General features: G+C 38.2%; 1 protein-coding gene across 2 annotated transcripts in view; it reads left to right on the top strand.

The window, feature by feature from the left end:
- Positions 1–18,931, top strand: part of LOC122812253 (4F2 cell-surface antigen heavy chain-like) — a 767,505-nt gene that overhangs the window by 385,597 nt on the left and 362,977 nt on the right. For both annotated transcript variants that reach the window (XM_044084754.1, XM_044084682.1), the window contains exon 6: positions 14,571–14,629. In XM_044084754.1, the coding sequence (XP_043940689.1) occupies positions 14,571–14,629 (59 nt within the window). The remainder of the gene's footprint in view (positions 1–14,570; positions 14,630–18,931) is intronic.

Here is an 18,931-nt window from a genome sequence, read left to right on the forward strand (position 1 = left end):
AGGATTGCAAACATGTTTGTGGGGTAAAGATGGATAAGTCCCCCCCCCTCCTGTTTTGTAACAGTGCATTGCAGTGAGATTTGGGATCCAGACCTGTGTAATCATATCTCATGTGTACTTACAGATTCTACTCTTTATATCATAGATTGATTTTCCATAGTTTAACCAATTCTCCATGTTTTATATATTTTTTTGTTTTTGTTTTTTTTTTTTGGTGGGGGGGGGGTCACTGTTTGCACAATGTACTACTTGCCACAAATGGCTTTGACTATGTGCATTTCATTTGCGTATAGTGCAGCACTGCACAAACTGGAAAAATGGGCCACCCTGGTAGCACCCAGGACCCAGGCAGTCAGAAACATACATCGGATACATTCAGTTAATACTACTGGCCATCACGCAAACACATTTCCTGGCAGCACTCTCCCTCTCTCATGATGCTAAGCAATGCACAACACTTTCAAATGTTGAAAATCCAAAAAATGCATGCACTCAGTAAGCATGATACCTGCAGTTGGCAGAAAAACATCATTCTACATTGGTCTTGATCTGTAATCGGCATGGCTGGCATTCCTGGAGAGTTTTTGAGATTCTGTTCTCAAAGATGTGGTGTCCAACAGTCCAAAGTGTTTGTTGGACTCCTAGTCAATGAACATGGGCCCAGGCTGTTGCAGAGGGACTATCTTTGCTGGGATTACAAGGCAGAGGCATGGAATATTCTTGTCCAGGCTCTGATTAGTGCTATTGTATTCCCCGCACTGGTGAACAATGTAGTAACTACTAAAGATACCTCAGGATGAAGAAGAGGGATACCCTTGACCATTGGATCGAGGAATTCAGGATTGGGGACACCCCACAGATGTGTAAGTATCACTTACAGAGACTACTTGTCAGCACTAAAAACTGGATATAGTCAGGATTGGTATGCTTAATGGTATTCTGTTCTGCTCTGTTTTTTCCGCAACTGTCACATGGGAACTGAATGTGTGAATCTATGCCGCTAGATTGGCATGGATGCGAGATGCATGTGGTATGTATGCATCACAACAGTATAGTTATTTTAGCATTAAAAGATTCAATCCATTTATTTGTTACTTATAGGGAAGCATGCATGCATTGCCCTGGACAACAAAACAACAGTTCATTATTATAAAGTAGTCATAAGTTGTGCCTTCAAAATCCACACTTCCCAAACATACAATAATGTTAAAGTTTCATCATTATTGCAATGTAACATCAGAGCTGTAAAGCAGTGTCACCACTGGAATGCTGTAAATTGTGATCAGTATGTTTGGACCACGCATATGTACAATGTATGCACACATCAAGGATTGCATACTGCAATCTGTAGTATGTTGTGCACCTGTTAGAAACTGGGGAGTCTTAACAGTAAACAAAGGTATTTGTAGGAATTTATAGTGTAAAAAGTAAAGGTAACAGAACTGAGTAAAATGATTGCATCTGTGCTTTGTATATCACATATGAAGTTATTAATGTTCTCCCTTTTTTCTCTCATCCCAACCCTTTTCTGTCTTTTTTTTTGGGGGGGTTATTATTTTATTTTTATTTTTTATGTGTTTACTCTTTTATTTTTTGTTTTTTCCGCAGCACAGCAGAGTAGGATTCTCCCACAGGATCCACCTACCCCTTCACCGGCTTCAGCACAGCTGCCCAGCACATCTGGTACAGAACTTGGTAGCACCCCCTCTGCTGCCCCTGCACTATCCAGCCCCTCAGGTAATTCTGCCCCAGAGGATATGGCTGTGGATCCCTTCCAGAAGCAGTGGCAGAGGGGGTGAGTTTATCACCTGTGACAAACTGTGCCTGATTGCCTTTCTGCCATCACAGTGACAACTATATTACTCACCTTATGTGTCAGGTATATCTAGAAGCAGGTAATGTTCTATAAGAAACTCACATAGCAACACTATTTTAAAGGAATGACAGGCACAAATCTCCTTTGCAGCAAGAAAATTATGTCACTGTTTCAAAGACCAAAATATCTCACACTTGTAGCACTGTGACACATTCACTCTTTCCAGTATCACATAGCTTCTGTCATCACATAGGGGTCCAAAACCCACATTGGTTGACAGTAAGCATTTCCTGTTCTATTGCTGTTCTGCATGAATGATATCCACAAGTGTTTTAATGTGTTCAGTTACAGTGTGAAAAACCTCCTCCAGCCCTTTTATCTCATGTAAAAACTGCAATACACTCATATGGTGTAATGATTTCACATAGGTGGAGTCTCACAACTTTAAGATTTCCACTGTGGTGCATGTGATTCATACAGATGTTTGTAGTCTTTGGGCTTATATAGCTTGCTGAAAAAAGAGAAAAAATAAGAGAAATTGGACTGAGTTTAATAAACTTTTAAGGAAAGTAGAGCTGGGACTCACTGAAATTTGTTCTGGTTGTTTGCTTATATAGCTTGCTGTTCAATTCCAGCCAAGGGTAACCTTCTATGACTGTACTGAAATTACACAAACAACACTGCATGAAGTTCTTGTTCTCAATTTTTATTTAGTTATTATTAATTCAAGTAATTTAAGTGTGTTGTTTGCATGCAGTTATGGCATAGTGTTTGTTGTAATGTCTTGTGAGTATGCCCAGTATAATCCTGTATTACATGATTCCATTTGCAAATTGAGACTTTGAAGTACTGCAGTGTATATAAAACACAGATGTCCATGTAATTTACCTCCATCTGTGGTTGTCCAATGAGAACTGTTAAAACATGTCCCTTTCAACTGTGCATGACAAAGAACATGCCATGCTTATATAGGATGAAGAGGAGGATACAGCAGTATAGTCAATTATCACACATATATTACCTGTATACACATGTCATATTCAATAACTGCACTGTATGTGAATGGCACACAATGTATCCAGTGTGTTTGCTAACTGTTATCTCAACTCAGCACGTTATCAACATTAATATCACATTTACCCTCTGACCATTGCTTCTAACTTATCTTAGCCATGGATTCTTTATGCTGGAATGACTTTGCAATCAGTGATTTCCCTTCAATGCCCTTTCTTTACTGGGAGGAAGTCTACCTGAGTTGCTTGTTTACCACTTCAGTACGTGATCTTGTTACTGTCCCTCTTAGTGAAACATGTGTTGGCCACCATTAAGCCATTTGCCAGACAAAGTCTAGATTGGCCTCTTTTTCATTATTTCTGCTGTCCCACCCTTGTAGATCATGGCACTCTTCATATCCTGTTCTGTCTGTTCTGATTTGAGAATTTAGGTCCCCTTTTATCGATACCAACTCATTTTGTTCTGCTATATCTGAGACACCCTTCATTTGCTGCATGAATGCCCTTTTTTCCTCACCATCAAAGTCCAAATGCAGAGCTTAGGCTCAGATTGTGAAGACTAGCCTATCTTTACTCTATAGTCCAAATGCCATGAGTCTGCAATTGATTCCAATGACATCTCTCACTGTCTTCAGAAAACTCTAACATTTCCAGCAGCATCTATACTATGTCCTCTCCCTGAATAGTAGAGTCTGCATCCCAAGACTTTGCTGCACTGCCCTTCCACTTTGTCTTCTGGTTACATAGGTTATCCAGTCTTCTCCTTACCATCATGTCATCCACTTCCAACTCGCATCTTGTCAGTGAACCAATATTTAGTGTAGCAATGCTTCATTCATCTTTGGCAAGTTAGTTTTACCTCCTGTTTATCTCAACTGAGCTATCCCAGATAATCTAGGCTAGGAATCTGGACACCAACCAGCAATAGTTTATTGACCCAGGGCTTCTGGGCTTTATGGTAGACATGCACACACATGCATGCACACACACACACACACACACACACACATGCACACACACACATGCACACACACACACACACACACACACGTGCGCACACACACACATGCGCACACACACACACGTGCGCACACACACACACACACGTGCGCACACACACACACATGTGCGCACACACACACACACGTGCGCACACACACATGCGCGCGCGCACCCACCTCCAACCAGTACACACACACACACACCTCCAACCAGTCCACACACACACACACACACACACACACAAACACACCTCCAACCAGTAGCATGGGTCCCTTGAATAGATTAGAGAAGGCAGAGGCCTTAACTCAGTTAGCAACAACAAATATCCATGCCATTTTGTTGCGACATCAGCCAACATAACTAAATCACCCTGAGCCAGTTTTTACAGCAGAGAGTGACTAGCCCTGATATGGTAGCAAAATATACATTACTGTGTCTAGTGCTCTGCTGAGAATATTACAGCTGTAGCAAATTGCATATAGTGGAAAACAGGGAGCAGTGCATAACACACAACCAGTAAGAAGTTCTTAATTGTAAGGCATGACAAATAAATATTATTAAAATACACTAGGTAATAATGGAGAGGTCTAAAACAAGTTATATATCCTGAATCAGTAGCTTTGAACATATCAGGACAGTCACCATTTGACTGGTGATGCAGAGAAATAGCACCAGCAATGAGGATCCATAGTGGTGCCTTCATCTCCCTCACTAGAACATTAGCATAGTTTGATAGTTTAAAATGAAGACCAGGAACATTCCTGATATATTTCACTGGTGCAAAAGCCACAGAACCCCTTTCAGGTATTAACTACCTCACAGTCTTTCTGCTTGGTGCTCCACTCCCCCTCACACACACTGTAATGCCTGCTTTATAACTTAAGATCATAAATAGGTAACATAGTTCTACTCTTACTTACTTCCACAGGTTCATAGGTGTTTACTAGGCTAACGACCAGAAGGGCCTTTTTAAGCCTAGCCATGCATCCCAAATCTCTGACAAGTTCTGATACCCTTGAAAAGTGTAAGCATGGGCCTGGGAGATGAACCATTTACTGGTTACCTGTTTGCATTAGAGACATAGGTGCCAAACCAGGGATAAATTTCCAGTTTCTCATCCAATTGTCCAAGTTGCACTTGAATTGCATTAGGGAGCAACTCTGCTTCACATGGATGGGGAGCTTGTTCCATAGACAGGGTAGTCTCTGGGATACATACCTATCTCTCCAGCAGGTCCTATTTATATCACAGGCAAGGCTTAAGCCTGTAGAATGGGTAACTCTGGTACTGTTTGTTTTGTGGATATGCAGGAGGTCCAGAGGGTTAGATAATTTAGGTAGTTTTAATGCAAGCCTGTCTCTGTGAGGTTTCTACATATTAACCTAGCCTGCAGTACAAAATTAACATGCTTCTTCTTGAATATTTTTCTGCCACTTAGTCTGAAGTGTAGCTAATTACAGGTTACACAATGACCCTAACTAATGCTTTTCTTTCTTTTTGCCTGATGGAGTATATCTTAATTATGCATACTCTACTCCGAACATTTGCTTTACTTTATTCTGTGTTCTAATGTACAGTAAGAAATAGCCATATTCAGTAAGACCACATTATGACTCTCTGTGAGAGATTTGTCCCAGTGGAGATCAAATAGAAATGGCACTTTTCTGGATAACCAATGTAAAAAAACAAAAAACAAATATAGCAGTATTCCCAGATATACATCATGTACTCATGTCACATTGCACACAAGCTGAGATACCATATTTTGTGCAAAGGAAAACTTCAGGTTCCCTATGGAGTGACAAAAAGTTTGAATCTCCAGAGATTGCTGCACTGAAGTTAAACATGCAAAATCCTTTTTCACTGGATGCATTAATACACTTAATATTACTTTTCATTTTTGTAAGAGTTTAGGCCAAGATTAACTAAATCACGGGCCAAAAGGAATGTGCTACTATTATCTTTTAGTGGAGAAGTATACAGGTTCTTTACAGTCTGTAAAGATGTCTTCTTAACACCAATGCAGCCTCCAAATGTACTTTTCCATACAAATCTACCTACCGGACTTTGTTTTTTGACCCTTCACTTACCACTTTTCTTCAATTTCTTTAAGCTTAACATCCCAACAGGCAGGTCTGTACTTAAAAATGTAATCAGGTGTTTTCATTAAGTTGTATAGTGAATTTATAACCAAATCTCTCACCTATATACTTAAAAATCTCCTTTTCTAGTTCTGCAATCTTGTGCTGGAAATCAGCTATTGTTAGTCCACTACAGAAAGTAAATGATCTTTTTTCAAGAATTATCATTTTATACCAACTACTCTCCTTAGCCCAACGTTTATGAAAGATGTGTGCATAGTTTCTGGTGTGGACTGCTATATCCATAAATATCTCAACATTCACACCCAAACATAACATACTAAAAATACAAATAAGATAAACTTAAAAAAAATTGCTTTTGAAAGACTAAGACCCCCCCCCCCCCCATACTTCGATACCACCCTGCAAATACATTTCCACTCTAAGGTTGTAACACCCTGGAAAAAGAGCATATCACATGTGATGCAGTTTTGTAGTTTTATGCTCTGTTGTAAACACTGCAGTGCTTTGCCCTTTAACAAATTTTGTAGCATCTGAATATATTATGCCCTCTTCCCTCTTAAAACAAAACTAACATAATTCTGCAAGGACAACACAGGTTCTAGAAAAGTCATGCTACCCTGGCTAGTGTCAGATAGTGTAAAATACGAATAATAATTTTCTTGTAATGATTTTGACCTCAAAAAACACATGCAGTAGTGTCCAAAATCCCTTCATGATAAGAGTATTTAACCAATCTAATTTAGATAAAGGTGTCTTATTCTTTCTTATTGATAACTGAGAAAGTGGACTGGTCACCAGTCCCTTTTCAACCCCAACCTATTCCCAATGAACAACAGCATATAATAAAAAGTAAGACAATGGGCAACACCGACAGCAATCAAATACATTAAACACAGTTTCTAAGGTGAAGTACAATCATATTTTAGTGAAAAAAACAATGTTAAAGAAGAGTGCTGTAGTCAGATAGACAGTAAAGTTTTTCTTGGTTGTTGTTGTTGTTTTGGGCTTTTCCCAGTTAGGAATTCCGGTCCGCTAATGATTGGCAGTAGATTTTTACGGTGCTGAGGTGCCAGCTCGATGCCCAACCTTCAACGAAGGCATGCCCATTCATGCATGTCTTTCGAACGCAACTCGACTGCGGGGAGGACATGCAGACACCACACAGAAGGCGCTCCAGCTGAAAATCAAATGGGAGAGTAAAGTTTTTCTTGGTATGAGTTAAAAATATATATGCAAATGTCATGAGAATTTCCAAAGAGTGAGTGAAATAGTTCACAAAGCTTGTTTAAGATGTCACTGATAACTGTGAACTTGGTATAGTGATGATCTCCTGTCATGGAAGCATGAACAGGAAAGTTCTGTAAAGAGATGCTCTTCGAGGATCCATTATGGGGCCCATACTCTTTAATATTTTCATCAAGGACTGCTACACAGCTTGTAAAAGAGCTACCTTAGTACAATATGCCAATAACACTGCTCTCATCTGCCCAGCCAAAACTTTAACAAATTACAAAAAAAAAATATCCAATAATCTTTCATCCCAACAGAAGAGTGGCTTAAATCATCCAATAATGTTTTATCCTAGCTGGAGTGGCTTATACTTTCTCAGTTATTCCTTAACTCAAACAAAACAAAGCTAATTATTTATATTCCTATGCATCTTGAAATCCAAAAAACAACATTTTAATAACTTCCTCTAATAATATCAAAACTGTAGTTGTCTCACATACCAACTCCTTTCCATATACATAGATGAAAAACTGAAATTCGACTTTCACATATAACAAACAGTGAAAAAAAATCACCTCTGTAAGATTAGACCATTTCTGACTGATGAGGCAGGACCACACATTACCTTTAGCATACTCCTATGGCCTACTCTCCTCTATTCTGTACCTATCTTCAAAAACATTGTCAACCTGGCTAAGCAAACTAGAACAGTGTTATGACAATATAACAAAATTTGCCACCACTCTCTCAAAAAGAACCCTTTACTGTATACTTCTTAGAGAACTACATGGGCTAGAATTTCCTCACTGACTAGTATACGCATAACTTCTCACCATCCACAATCTCATCTGCAGACCTAACAACTATCTATCTCTTCCTAATCTTTGAGTTTTATACTCCAATCAGGTATCTTCGCTCAGCAGAAAAGCAGTTACTAAGATCTCATTCAAAAAACACTACTGGAATCTCAATTTCTTCTCATAATGTATAGAAAACTGGGAAATCCTTCCCACTTTCTATACGACTTGATCATTAAAGTCACTTTTATACAGCAAGTGGCTGTGTCAATGCTGGACACCTGGATAGAATTGATTTCTTTTTCTTACAGCTCTTTTTCCAATCTACACCTATCCTGGTCTCTTGGTTTGCGATTGATTTTCTTTCATAGGCTCATAGGTGTGTGTACTAGGCTAATGGCCTGGGCCTTTACAAACCTAGCCCATGTGGTAATTAGTGGGAACTGAGTTTTTCCCAATGGGGATGACGACGCATTTTTTGGCATTAAGCTTAAGGCTATGGTTTTGATACCAGTCATTGGTCTCAGTGAGGCCTTTCTGTAGGATGTCTGCATCACTTGGGGAGTTAATAATGGCTCCCAGCTTGCAGTTGTCTGCGAATTTGGTCAGCCAGATTCCCTCCGTCTTGGCCTGGACTTCTGAGAAATAGATGTCAAATAGGAGAGGACCCAGGACCGATCCCTGTGGGATTCCACTCGTGACTGGTCGGCAGTCTGACTTGGAGTCTGCTACTTTCACACTGTGTGTTCTATCTGTGAGCCAGTTTGCAACCCACCTAATGATATAGGGGTTGATGCCTAGTTTGGTGTGTTTATCAATAATTCCTGTGTGAGGAATAATATCAAAGGCCTTGGCCAGCTCAAGGTAGGCTATATGAACTGCCTTACCTTCATTCACCGCTCTGGTGACTGACTCAAATAAGTAAACTAGGTTGGGAAGGCATGATCTACCTTTCACAAAATGAAATTGTGTGGGATCTAGAGTTGGGAGATTCCCTATTTCCTTGTTAATTAGGTTTGTGATGATGCACTCCATAGCCTTACATATCAGACTCATCAGGCTAATGAGGTGAAAATGTCCAGGGTCTGTAGTCGCTCCTCCTTTATGGAGAGGGATGACTGTAGCAGTGCGCCATTCAGTAGGAGCAAACCCTGAGGTGAGGCTGGGAGTGAACAGAGCACACAGATATGGTGTCAGTTCACTTTGTAATTCATGTAGAGCACAGCCAGTGATATTGCCGGGTCCCATTGAAGCTGTAGTCTTGGCCTTAAACAATGCAGCTTTATCCTGTGCTGCAGTAATGTTGGGTGCCTGCCATTCTTCCGGTAGTGAGATTGGTCCTTTGGGGGGGGGGGGGGATAAAGTTGGCACTGAATTTGTCAGTCAGTATGTTGGCAATATCTGTTGGCTCAGTATATGAGGTACCATTGTGCAGTAACTCAGAGCAAATCTGGGTATTGCCATGGAGATTCTTGATATAACTAAAGAAGTCTTAGTGGTTATGTTTAGTGTCTGCCACAATTCTGCCTTCATAGCTGGCTTTGGAGGTTTTGATGAGGTATCTCAACTTTTTGTTGAGGCTAATAAGGGAATTTTTTCAGCCTTGGAACTTCACCTTTTTCTGCAACAGTTTTTTTCCTTCTGTTGTAGAGTTTATTAATGGTAGGGGACCACCAGACTTGCTTCCTTTTTTGGAGGAGAGCTTCTTGGTTCTGTTGGGTATGGCTAGTTCCATGCATTTATGTATGTGTTCATACAGTGCATTGGTGTATGATTCGGCAGTCATGCAACTATTTTCCATTGGCATGGGTGCCATGAAGTTAGGCACCTCTGTTTTTAGGAGTCCAAAGTCAACTTTGGAGAAGTTTTTCATGGTGGATATCTTTGCAGGGGTTTCGGTGAGATGTGAATTTCCATGGTGATTAGTCTGTGGTCAGATCTAACCAGGGAGGAATTGACTATTGGTGTAGAGCAATGGTTGCCCATGTTAGTAATAACCAGGTCAAGGATGTTGTTTCCTCTAGTGGGGGTAAGAATGAGCTAGTCCAGGGCATTGGAACTGATGAATTGCAGGAAACGTTAGGCCAGTGCACTGATGCTTGAGTAGTTTTCCCAGTTGATGGATGGATCCATTATTATTCTGAAGCCTTAGTGTCAGTAGACAATACTATTTTCCTAGTGATTGCTTGTAAAAAGTACGCCCATGAAAACTTGGATAACCATATGTAACCTATTTCATTTTCTTTCCTTTCTTCATGTTTAACTTATGTTTTTGTTTTAACATTTATGACCAGAAAATGTAGTATTTACATGTTTATCTTTTTACACACATACACACACACACACACACACACACACACACGTATTTATGTTTATACACATACACACACGCACCTATTTATGTTTACACACACACACACACACACACACACACACACACACACACACACACACACACACACACACGTATTTATGTTTATAGTACTTTCATTGTATATATTGTCTGCCTTTCTTTTAATTTTGTAAATGGAGCTTTTCTCTCTGGGCCTTTACTGAAAATAGGTCTCAGGCCCAGTTGGGCTTGCTTGATGAACATTTTTATTTATTTATTGCTTTTGTTAGATTTCAAAAAAAGCCAAATTTTATTGATTTCTTTCTTCAGCTGGTATGTTGTTCCATACAGCAAAACCAAGTCTGTAAAATCCATTTCACCTATGATCATTTTGAAGGGGGTCTGGCCAGTGTAATAAAGGAGGTTCAATGACTTCTTGTCTAAATGATAAATAGAACAGAAATGTGCACTCATATTCCTGATTCAAGCTCTGCTTCATTTCTAGATTCAGTTGGTCATCTTCTTTTCCCAAACTATCATAAACATGGGTGAGTCCGTATTTGGGGTAACTCCAACAATATTCATTGTTCAATATGTCCTTCAGAAGTGCAACATCATTATCTGGTTAAACAGAAACTAAACCAAAGCTCTTTCTCACAAGACAGTCTATGTATTGTGATAATTACAGACCTATTAAGTCATTATATAGAGCCTTCCCATGTTCGGGTACCTATGGCCCTAACTTGGCTCATCTTTTACCATATCGCACTACATTGAAGCTCTCCAAACACAAACTTGCAACAAACAGTGTTTCTGTTATCCCCAGAAGGTCATTTGGCCATAAGTAAGAATGCACTAACATAGTAATTACAATATTACCACTTATTTGCCAATAGCTTAGTCACAAATATTAAAACCTTTCAGACCTCAGATAGTGTGTTATTTCTAGCACTGTAGGTAACAAGAGGTACTACTGTTTACCTGTGTCTAAAGGTAACCCATTCCTAAAGCATGAGTACATGATCTGAAATGTTCCAAACTACTACTTACTTCTGAGTACTGTCCCCTACCGAAATGTAGTAAGGCCTCTTTACTTATCACTTCAAAATGTACCCTGGCTGGATCAACACTTGCATCTTAAACTTCAGGCTTCAGACCCTGCATCCAAGAGAGTGAAGATGTACCCAGGAGTACACAGCATGTAAAAAGTGGGCTGAATCATGTCTCCAGAAAATGGAGTAAATGCAAATGGATTAGGGGATTGCTAGGTTTATGTAGTGATTGAGTCTCCCTTTGTTAACAATTTTAAATATATTTCTCATGCTCTACGCCTGGATCCTGTGTGTAATATTGCTTGAACCTGCAAATTATTCCTTATCCACGGATAGAATGGTTAAGCTTTTTAGGATTCATTTTGAAATCTGTCTAATTTGCACTTAGCATTAGTACTGATTTATTATGTGTGTGAGATATGCAGTGGTAAGAAATACCTTGTATTCACCTGTAGTACAAAGTATGTGTAGCATTAGTGTTTGTCATATACTCTTCCTTGCATGTTTGTCATCCTGCACTATAGGTTCAGAGTTTCTTACTAAGCTATGGCCAAGGAGACCTTTGAGAAGCTCTGCTATTTCACCAAGTAGTTATGGAAGACTAAAAATGTGTCCATTAAAAAGACTTTTCTCACATATCCCAGTTGAAAATTTGTGATCAGCTATCCAGTCATCCAGAATGGTTTAAAAGGCCATTAGGGAAGTACTCTGCTTGATATGCAAGAACAGCCAATTGTATAAATGGGGAGTAACTCAAGATGGGTACCTGTTATGCCACTTGGTGATGTTGATGTGGTAGTAAAGATTTAAGTGTCTAGAGCAGGTGTTTGCTTTACCACTGGTTATGTTATGGTGAAAGATTTAAAAATGTGTTTATTTACTCACAGCATGGAATTTTAAGCAGAAAGTACCCCTAAAGATTCCATATGGCACTGAGCAGAGGGCAATAATTGTAATGTATCACAGTAACTAAGGGTACTAAAAGCCAAGGTCTTGGGTCTTTTTGGTAAGAAAACATTGAGGTTTGTAACATTGCTTTAGGTGCTTAGTGAGGTATGTGCTAAAGAAGGCATTGTATTTAATGATGGGCCTGATAATGGATGAATACGGTGGGATTATAACTTCTATGGACCAGAGGAGATACCATGAAGAAGCTGTGCAAAGTAGGATTTTCTAACCACCACATATTATTGTGTCAGACTTAAGCAGAACATTTATCTATAAGCTAAGTGGAAGTAATAACAAATTTACCAAAATAAACTATACTGCATTTCTTGGCATTGATGGTAAGTCCTTTATTAACACAACAAACATTTGTTTGGTCTGGCTATTGCTAGAGAGTTTGAGTATCAGAGTTAGATTTTGTAACTAACCCCAGTTTACAGTTATCAGCAAACGTGGTTAGCCATAGTCTGTTTATACCAATTTTCATGCCAGAGAAGTATATAGGAAAGGCAGAAGGAACTGAGCCTTGTGGGAGAGCACTGGTGAGGTCTTTCTGTATAGAGCAAACACACCTCACCTTAACAGTATGGATTTATCAGATGGCCTGTTATTTATCCAATTAACTATGTATAGGTTAATGTTGAGTTGTGAGAGTTTGTCAATAACTCTAACATGTTGAGTAGTGCCAAAGGCCTTGACAAGGTCCAGGCGAGCAATGTGGACCATAAGCCTCTTATCAATGGCTTCAATAGCCATTTCAAAGTCTCAGGCAGGTTGGTCAGGTATGATCTCCCTTTTGCAAAGACAAACTGGTGTGGATCCAGGGATATAAGGTCACCAATATTATTGTTTATCCAAAACATGTTCCATAGACTTGCAAAGAATAGTAGTGAGACAAATAGGCCTAGTACAGAAGATTTAATTACACTGAATACTTAGTCAATATAAAACTCTTGTATTATATTGTCTTTGACTCAGGACATAGCTAAACAGTGATTCACCACATTAGTCCATTTACCTTGTTATCAAATAAATAAATATATAGTTCAAGGTGTCTCCTTAGAACTTGTCAAATGAGCACACTTTTGTAAATATTATTGTGAGTAGTATGAGAATCCAAAATAAGGCTTCCTCAAATAGAAAAGTTACAGCATTTCAGTTGTAATAATCTGAAAATTGACATCACAGCTCCAGATACAGGTGCTGACTATAAACATTATTATTATATAAGCAACTATATAAAGAAGTCTAAAACTATTGTATTAGTATTCACAGTTACATGGTGAAGAGCTGTGTAAAGTTGGAAATGCTAGTACTTAGTTCCTGAGTTTCCAGCTTGAAGTTCTTTGTCTTAAAAAGCTTTCACTTTAGGTATTGGCCTCTTGTTTAAGATAATAAAATGATCACATATGTTGTTGCATTTAACAGCATGGCAAAAGCTGGAAATCTAGAATGCAAGATTTGTTTTTTTAAAGTAGATGTGGAAACTTCATATTTTTCTGTGTACTGCAACATCACACTCTGAGAGCAAAGCTAATTTTGTATGTGTAAATAGAAAATATATTTGTTGAAAAACTTAACTAAATTTTTCAAATGGTTGACACAGTTGGTGTGTGTTATTTCTCGGCACGATGTTGGATGAGTGGGATTGCACAGGAATGTTTTCCAGTTTCCATCACTGTATACAAAGAGAATGTCATTGACTTGCACAGTGATGGCTTCCTGCAGTGGAATGCACCAAGGTATTTTCTTGTAAGGTGACTTCAGTCTTCCCAGTTGTAAGTTCTACCTGTAGGTGCTGACATTGTTCTGGAGGTTAAGGCTGACTATTGACTAGCTACCAAGCCCAAAGCAGGGTAGCATTTTGGTCAGTAACACAAGTCTGATATCCAGGTCATACAGAAAATGTGTGCTCTTGTAAACTTGAAACCTGCTTTTTATTTAGTACAAAATATAATGGCATTTCTGAGTCTTTGGGTTTTATGCTTTCTATGCCCAAATGTTTGTACCACTTGGTTTGCAGGCTATTTTCTTTAAAATTTTGGATAACAAAATAAGAACCAATAGCATTTTGGAGAGATTTCTCAAAGAGTACAAAATAGTTGAATGGCTTGTTCAGAATTGAACAGTATGTAAGAAGGCTGTTGAGATCAGTTGAGCATGCATTAGTTAGTCATGATGATAAGTTTTCATACAAAATTGCAAAAATGTGTTCATAAAGCTGTCTGTATAGATGCATAATTTTTCATAACTCAAAGGATGTTTCTCTATACTTTAGGTAACAGATGAATGGAAAGAACATGTTCAGAATTATACTTCTAAAGAAGATGATGAGAGGTAGGGCCACATGACTTTGACTGTTTTTGCATCACTTGTTCTGTGTAACACTGTACCAGAATGAGCTCATAGGCTGTTAGAGGCAGGCCTAGAGTGATATGTCATGGCTTATTTAGCAAAGTATGAATAGAGTATATTATTAGAGAGTAAACCCTTAGAAGGGCAAGGGTTTACTCTGGAATTATTCACAAATCAAATCGCAAAACTACGGAACAGCATTCCCCAACATATAGTTAATACCCCCACTGCCTCAACATTTAAACTCCTTCTCAAAGAACAGCTAAACAATAAATGACTCTGTTCCTGTATTACCCCCTGGGTAAGATGGTCTGCCCTCATTTTACTTCACACGTTTCCTGAACTAAAACCTCCTACTAACTCTCCTCTTCTTCCTGCCACTTTGCAGTTATACTTATTTCAGTTATAACAGTGAAGCTTGCTCTTCCCTAAAACCAGGGGTTACTGTAAAATCTGTAGACATTGCAGTCTGCACCTACTATATACCTAATTTATTATGCTTTATGATTGAATTAATACTAGTCGACTTATTATATGCTTCTACTGTTTTTTTAGCAATCACTGTTTTAATTATTATATTGTAACTTCTGTTCTAATTGTTAAATCTTTTTACTATAATTTCTTTCTTAGAGCTTTTCTTCCTGGGCCTCCACTGAAAATGGGCCACTGGCTCAGTCGGACCATCCCGGTAAACGTAAAGTAAATAAAAATAAGGCTTCTTACAATGATAAATGTTTTTGTATATAAAATTGAGCAAAATACGTCATAGTATTGAACAACAGCAAATATTTCCATACAATAACTTCAAAGATAAAGTGAAATAGCCAAAGAGAAGAACTTGTAAGAATATAAAAAGAAGTGTCATGCCTACCTAGTGTGTGAATAAAAACAATAGTTTTGAAAGCTGTGATTTAAAAAGTAAGAAAAACAGAGGCTTAAGATAAAAAATGGAAGTAGTTCAGGAATGTTAGGGTACATATTAGTTATGTGAGGAAATAGTGAAAGGGTTAGAAAAGGAGCTAAGTAAATCAAATGGAAATCCAAATTGGCAATGCAGTGGTTCCAGTACCAAGGTTCAGCTCTAAGATTTCACCTCTGGCTGCTGACTGTGTGTTAAATCACTACGAATTTTGGAGTATCAGTAATGTCATAAATTATAGTTTTATACTTATTTTTTCAGAAAATGTATGGTGATACAAAACTTGTTGTTCTATTAGCTTTCCAATTGAATTACATTAGTATTTGCAAATTGTCCTTAATTTGCATACATACAAAGAAAAATCTAGCAAAGCTAGACTTTCCACTGTGTGATACCTTAAACCTCTTGTATCACAGACAACATGGGATATATGTAAATTACCCCTTAAGGATATCAGGTGTTCCAGCTAAATGGCAATTCTAAATGTCCGTGACTTTTTCTTTTACTTTTAAGTCTATTTATGGACAATTTCAGGCCAATAAAGCCAAACCCTTTGTTTTTAGTTTGTTAATTTGCATACATGGAGATAGAAAACACTATCCCATTTCTCAACAAGAAATACAAACTTTGTGTAGATAGTTCATTCTGTTACTGTTGTTCTAACTTTAAAATATGATAAGGTAGCATACTTGCTTTGGATGCAGAAGGTTGTGAGTTCTACTCCCAAGGAATGTAAATGGGTAGCTAATACTGTGTTGTACTTTAATGGGGAGGGGAGAATGTTGCAGTCCTGAATGAGTACTCCTTTCGATGAGATGCTTAGTAACTGTGATCCTGTTGTCATTTTGCCACCCATTCCCTATTGGAATATCGGGATGGGAGGTTGGCATAATGCTTAAGGTGCTTGCCTTACAGACATAAGGTACAATGTTTGATTCTCACACGGAGGTAATTGGCTAGGCTTAAAACAGCCCACAAGGGCAATTAGCCTTGTACTACTGTATCAACCTATGATATGTTTAAACTTTTATACACTATATGTAGGAAAATATTTTCCTCTCTTTAAAGACTGGTAGAGGCCAAGGAAAGCAGGTATTCCCTTTGACAGATCAACTTATTATTTTGAGGAGGAGGCCCAGCATGGGAATAATATCACAGCTGTACTTCTACCTGTCATGGAAAAGGGGGTGTTACCACCTGACATAAACACATACAGTACAAGTCTACCAAAGATTAATAAAAAGTTAGAAAGCCCCAAAGATGCATACATTTTGATAAGGTTACAAAAGGAAGAATAAATTGGACAATTTAATGACACATTTCACCATATTCCTGTTAGAGCAGTCTACAGAAACAGAGTCAGTAAAATGAAGAAAACTGAAGGGTAACCAATTGAAATGTTGGGACCCACATGAACAAGTCACAAAATATGGAGACTTGATAGCTGAAGAAACAGACTTCATATACCAAGTCTGAGATGGCCATTTCTCAAAATATTCCCTTTTCTGAGCTGTGGTGATCTTGCAAATAGTATATATAGCTTGGAGTTAGTATATAAAGGTTTGGGGGTTTGGGATGTGGGGTGTTCTTGTATCCCTGCAAAAAATAAGTTTAAAGGAGAACAGCAATGTTCGTTTTTCTCCTGCATGCTCTGTCTTTTTTTATTTATTTTTCTGGTGTGTCCATATTCAGTGTAACTAAGACAAAAATAAAATAACCTAAACAAGGAGCTAAAGAAGAGAGGATAATGTATATGGGGGTCATGAACTTCTTGAAAACCAAGCTAATGATATTTTTGTTGAATGAAAATAAAGGAACACTAAAGAGAAAAAAGAACAAGAAAAAATGAATAAGGCATGACTAGCAATGAACAGTAAAGAATATCAGCATCAGCTGTTAGACCCAGGGACCCTACTACCTGTATTGACAGATGAGGAAGCAACACGCAATCTATCAGTACAGGTCAGTGAGGATGCAATGCTGTCTACCTTTTATTATATTAACCCCGAGGAAACGCCATTGCTGGCTGACCTCCTGGGAAGCCAAATAAATTTAAAAAATGCACACTGTGAAGATGACCCTTTGAGCAGATCAAGGACAATATACCTAGATGTGTAAAGGTACTTTTGACGTGTGAATTTATTTAATATATATAGAGCAAGGATTGAGCAGAAGTACTCTGTCAGCTATTAGTGCCCAAATCTAGTGATGAGGTTAGCACACAGACATATAGTAAGAGGACATCTCTGTAAGGACAAAAATACAGCACACACTCTAGCAAGATTTTACTGACCAGATATAGTAAAAGGAGTTGAGAACTGCTCTGCAGGATACCCTGAATGCCAGAAGACAACCTTCAAAAATCCTTTGATTCAAAACACCTGTCTTACAGATATCATTTAGATGTACTGCTATAGATATTCTTGGGCCACTGAAAAAGTCCAGCAGTGGGTCTATATATATATATATATATATATATATATATATATATATATATATATATATATATATATATATATATATATATATATATATATATATATGTATTTTTTTTTTTCATAGGTAAGTATTAGGCTAGCTACCCTTGCAGGCCATTTTAAGTCTAGCCAGTTTCCCTTTTTGTGCTCAAAATAACTTATCCCATTTTGTTACAGATTGGCCTTCCCCATCCGATGGTTGATGGATATATATTACCCTAATGAGAATAAATGGGATCATACAATAGATAATTTGAGGGGACCCATCATGGGATAAAGCATTTAACAGCTGCAAAGATCCATTAGTATTACAGGGGGCAGGCCTGAGATAAATTTTCTGTTTCCAATCCATAGATCTAAGTTACACTTTAAAATGGACATGGATGGAACATCATTTTATTTGTTTGGGGAGTCTGCTCCATCACAGTAGTATCCTCTGCAATATATAGCTTTTCCTTTTTTATTTCTCCAAGTCTTTTGGGTTTCTAATACCATGTCAGGAATGGACCCCATTCCTAGGTCAAAGTATGATTAAGGTTCATGAAGTTAGTCTTGTTTCAGTCTTTGATGTCAGCCAAAAGTGCTCTTCGCAGCTCCCACAATGTGCCTAGTAATGACTCCTCCTTCGGTTCGTATGGAGTTACATGCATTGGTAGCATATCTAAATAAGGTTTTAGACTCTTTTTTTTTTTTATTATTTTATAAGACCCGTTGCTCCTACTACTATTTGGGACTATTTGGGTATTTTTTTTCCACATTGCTCTCTTTTCTGCTTGCAGATCTTGATATTTTATAACTTTGTGTCTCTCTGTGTGCAGGACACTGTAGTCACTGGGTGTGGCCATTTCAATGATAAATGCTACTCTTGTCTTCTTCTGTTCCTGGACC

The sequence above is a fragment of the Protopterus annectens genome, chromosome 1.part0 (genome assembly GCF_019279795.1).
Source record: "Protopterus annectens isolate FY-2018-M chromosome 1.part0, PAN1.0, whole genome shotgun sequence".
NCBI lineage: Eukaryota > Metazoa > Chordata > Ceratodontiformes > Protopteridae > Protopterus > Protopterus annectens.